Genomic DNA, 3,709 nt, shown 5'->3' with positions numbered 1-3,709 from the left:
TAACAGCAAATGTACAACGTTTCGACAAGGTTTTGTCATCATCATGCTGTTATATTAAAGTTTTTCTTCATTACCCATTCAAGCCGTCTCCAGCCATTATTTGTGTACCTGTGTTAAATCTAACATTTTGCTCCAAGAAAAACAAACTATATGCGTGTATATTAATTTGCTATTGATCGTCTGGTGAATGTTTAGTATAATCTAAGTTGAAACTTATTTATCCATCACTTCTACTGCTTTCATCATTTTTTACATAAAACATGACGGTACATGCACTTAGCACTCAAGAATATGAGTTGTGACTGTTGGTCATCTGATTGACTGGTTTTCTAAGTCTCTTAATAGCTGTTGAGCTGATTGGTTAGCTTAGTAAATCCCTTAGTAGTTGGTCACCTGACTCATGAGTTTTTAAGTTCTTTAGTACTTAATAAGCTGATTGGTCATTTTTAAATGGAATATTCTTTAATGTAAGGAGTGATACACTAATCCAAATAACTTTAACATAAGTTTAACTTGTACAGTTTAAAATGTTCACCACTTTGATAAAGTATCGCCTATGTTAATGTAATATAAAGAAGCATCCCTGATAAATACTCATTAATGTTAGCCAATGATATTACCCACGATAAATAACACCTGTATGTTAGGAAGAGATAGCAAATGTGTACACTTTATGTCTGTACTCTACACCGTACTTAGTCACGGATTTATGATGTGTACCCTCGCGGTTTTAGCACTATGTAATATAGTACAGAAAGACTGTTACATAACTAAGTATCATAATAATGGTGTTGTCTGAATATAAAAGTTACACACAAATTAGTTTGAGGTTTAAAAACATTTTTCCGTCGCCACCTTAGCTTTTCCAACCATATAGTTAGGCATGACGTCACGCTGAGTATTTCATTGCTCTTCAACACATCATGACGTCCAAGAGTGTCAGAAACGGTTTGCGTTCTCTAAGTTCTCTCTGCTCATTTTAGATCTCCGTCCCCGCTGGTATTTTTGCTAACATGAAAACTCTATTAGAGTTGACTAAGTGATTTTTTTAGAAGGGTGGAAAAAATTTACTCGTAAGGCCAAAAATATATGAAATACGAAGTGGATAACACTAGTTAGTAGCAGTTTTTGATGTGGTTATAAAAAAATTGATAGACAAACTAAACGTAACAAATATGCAATTTGCTATTATTTTAATGAAAAAAGTTTGTATATACCAGTTAGAAATGGTTATAGAAAAAAATGTAAATAAACACAACGATATCACTAGGTACCGGTTTATAATGTGTGTAGACTACAGAAACAGCAACTTACAGATAAACTGAAATTATATGATATACAGAACAACTTTCAGATAAACTGAAGGGTAGCAGTTGTTAGTGCGCTACAGGCTACAGATAAACTGAAAGGTAGCAGTTGTTATGCGCTGTAGGCTACAGATAAACTGAAGGGTACCAGTTGTTAGTGTGCTGTAGGCTACAGATAAATTGAAAGTACCAGCATGTACCAGTTGTTAGTGTGCTGTAGGCTACAGATAAACTGAAGGGCACCAGCATGTACCAGTTGTTAGTGTGCTGTAGGCTACAGATAAACTGAAGGTACCAGCATGTACCAGTTGTTAGTGTGCTGTAGGCTACAGATAAACTGAAGGACACCAGCATGTACCAGTTGTTAGTGTGTTGTAGGCTACAGATAAACTGGAGGGTACCAGCATGTACCAGTTGTTAGTGTGCTGTAGGTTACAGATAAACTGAAGGGTACCAATTGTTAGTGTGCTGTAGGCTACAGATAAACTGATGGTCCCAGCATATACCAGTTGTTAGTGTGCTGTAATGTGGAGGACGTTAGTATAAAAACATTTCCTACCAGATTTGATTTCTAATAGCTAGCAGAGCAGTAAGGAAACACTAAGATGATTAGTTTGAAAGAATGTTATAAATGACATTTTAAACTCTACATTTCTAAAACTTAGGTTTAGAAAATTTTGAAACTGAAGCTAGACAAGCTTTATGTAAAGCTTTGGAAAAAGTTCTTAGGTTAGACAAGTTTATAATATTTGCTAATGTGGTTTATGTAATGTGGCTAATGATAAAAAATACATTTAAACTTACTACAAGTAAACAATTTCTAATTTTATAAATAGTGGTTCAGGTTGAATAAATGTATTTTACAACAATTTCAAATTGTTACATTTAATAACAATCTTTAAGCTATCCATGTTTATAATTTAGAAAAACAACAACAAGTTTTAATTTTTAATTTGATTAAAGTAGATTAAATTAAAGTTAGATTTTTAAAGTGATTCCGTTCATTTCATGAAAATTTATGTAGTTTTTGTTGACTGTTAACACTTGGCTCAATGCTGTGTGATACCTAGATTTATTAAACCAATACTTTACGTAGTTTTTGTTGACTGTTAATACTGTCTCAATTCTGTGCCATGTAGAGTTTTATGTTGAAGTAGACGTAGAGTGTTATCAGTAGCACGGTAATGAACGACAATAAAACGTTTACTGTTTTTCTTTACGTACAGTTTGCCAGGAGCTAAGCGATGGAATTTTTATATTCGTCGCACCAACAAGAGAACCACTCTACGATACTCTAGCCTCCTACACCAACACTTTCCAAATGCCATTTCTAAGCCCTGCTTTCCCTGAACAATCAGTTGAGCGTCCCTCTCATTATGGGGTCAGCATGAGACCAAATTATCTTCGAGCTGTGATGGACGTCATTAAACACTACGATTGGAAATCGATCATTTACCTGTATGACTCTGATGACGGTGAGTAATAGAAAGTCTGGTATAATTTACTTAAGACATTGAAATATAGTTTTATTTCAAGACATCAACACATTCCTAGAAGAAATAAACATTAAAGAAATTTTGTGGGTTGTCTAATTATCATTCGGTGGACATTTTTGATAATCATACCCGAGATTCAATATTTCTAACTGTCGACAAATCATTGCCAAACTTCTGATCGATACAGTCTTTGGTTAGACAGAAGTTACTATTACTGAACCTTTGATGTATACAAGCTTTGGTTAGTCAGAAGCTACTACTACTGCTGAACTTCTGATCGATACAAGCTCTGGTCAGTCAGAAGCTACTACTACTATTGAACTTCTGATCAATACAAGCTCTGGTTAGTCAGAAGCTACTACTGATGCTGAACTTCTGATCGATACAAGCTCTGGTTAGTCAGAAGCTATTACTACTAAACTTCTGATCGCTACAAGCTCTGGTCAGTCAGAAGCTACTAATGCTACTAAACTTCTGATCGATACGAGAGTAGTTAGGGCTGCTCTTGCGTAATACGCCATTAGAGGGCGCCACATGTGTGTCGGGGATGATGCCATCAAAAACGATGTGTGGATGACTGCAACAATTCCTTAGTTTTACAGTCTGTGTTTAACAACTGTAGTTATTACTGGATGACTGCAGCAATTCCTTAGTTTTACAGTCTGTGTTTAACAACTGTAGTTATTACTGGATGACTGCAGCAATTCCTTAGTTTTACAGTCTGTGTTTAACCACTGTAGTTATTACTGGATGACTGCAACAATTCCTTAGTTTTACTGTCTGTGTTTAACCACTGTAGTTATTACTGGATGACTGCAACAATTCCTTAGTTTTACAGTGTGTGTTTAATAACTGTAGTTATTACTGGATGACTGCAACAATTCCTTAGTTTTACAGTGTGTGTTT

The 3,709-nt window shown here is 35.0% G+C and overlaps 1 protein-coding gene across 1 annotated transcript in view; it reads left to right on the top strand.

Annotated features, from left to right (window-relative positions):
- LOC111087837 (glutamate receptor 1-like) overlaps positions 1 to 2,782 on the top strand; it is a gene marked incomplete at its 3' end in the record, with an annotated part of 5,367 nt that extends 2,585 nt beyond the window's left edge. Inside the window, exon 3 of the mRNA XM_022395928.1 lies at positions 2,534 to 2,782. Within this exon, the coding sequence (XP_022251636.1) occupies positions 2,534 to 2,782 (249 nt within the window). The remainder of the gene's footprint in view (positions 1 to 2,533) is intronic.
- Positions 2,783 to 3,709: the final 927 nt, after the last annotated feature.

This window comes from Limulus polyphemus, unplaced genomic scaffold (assembly GCF_000517525.1).
Source record: "Limulus polyphemus unplaced genomic scaffold, Limulus_polyphemus-2.1.2 Scaffold2725, whole genome shotgun sequence".
Taxonomy (NCBI): domain Eukaryota; kingdom Metazoa; phylum Arthropoda; class Merostomata; order Xiphosura; family Limulidae; genus Limulus; species Limulus polyphemus.
This window is presented reverse-complemented; position numbering and strand designations above follow the sequence as displayed.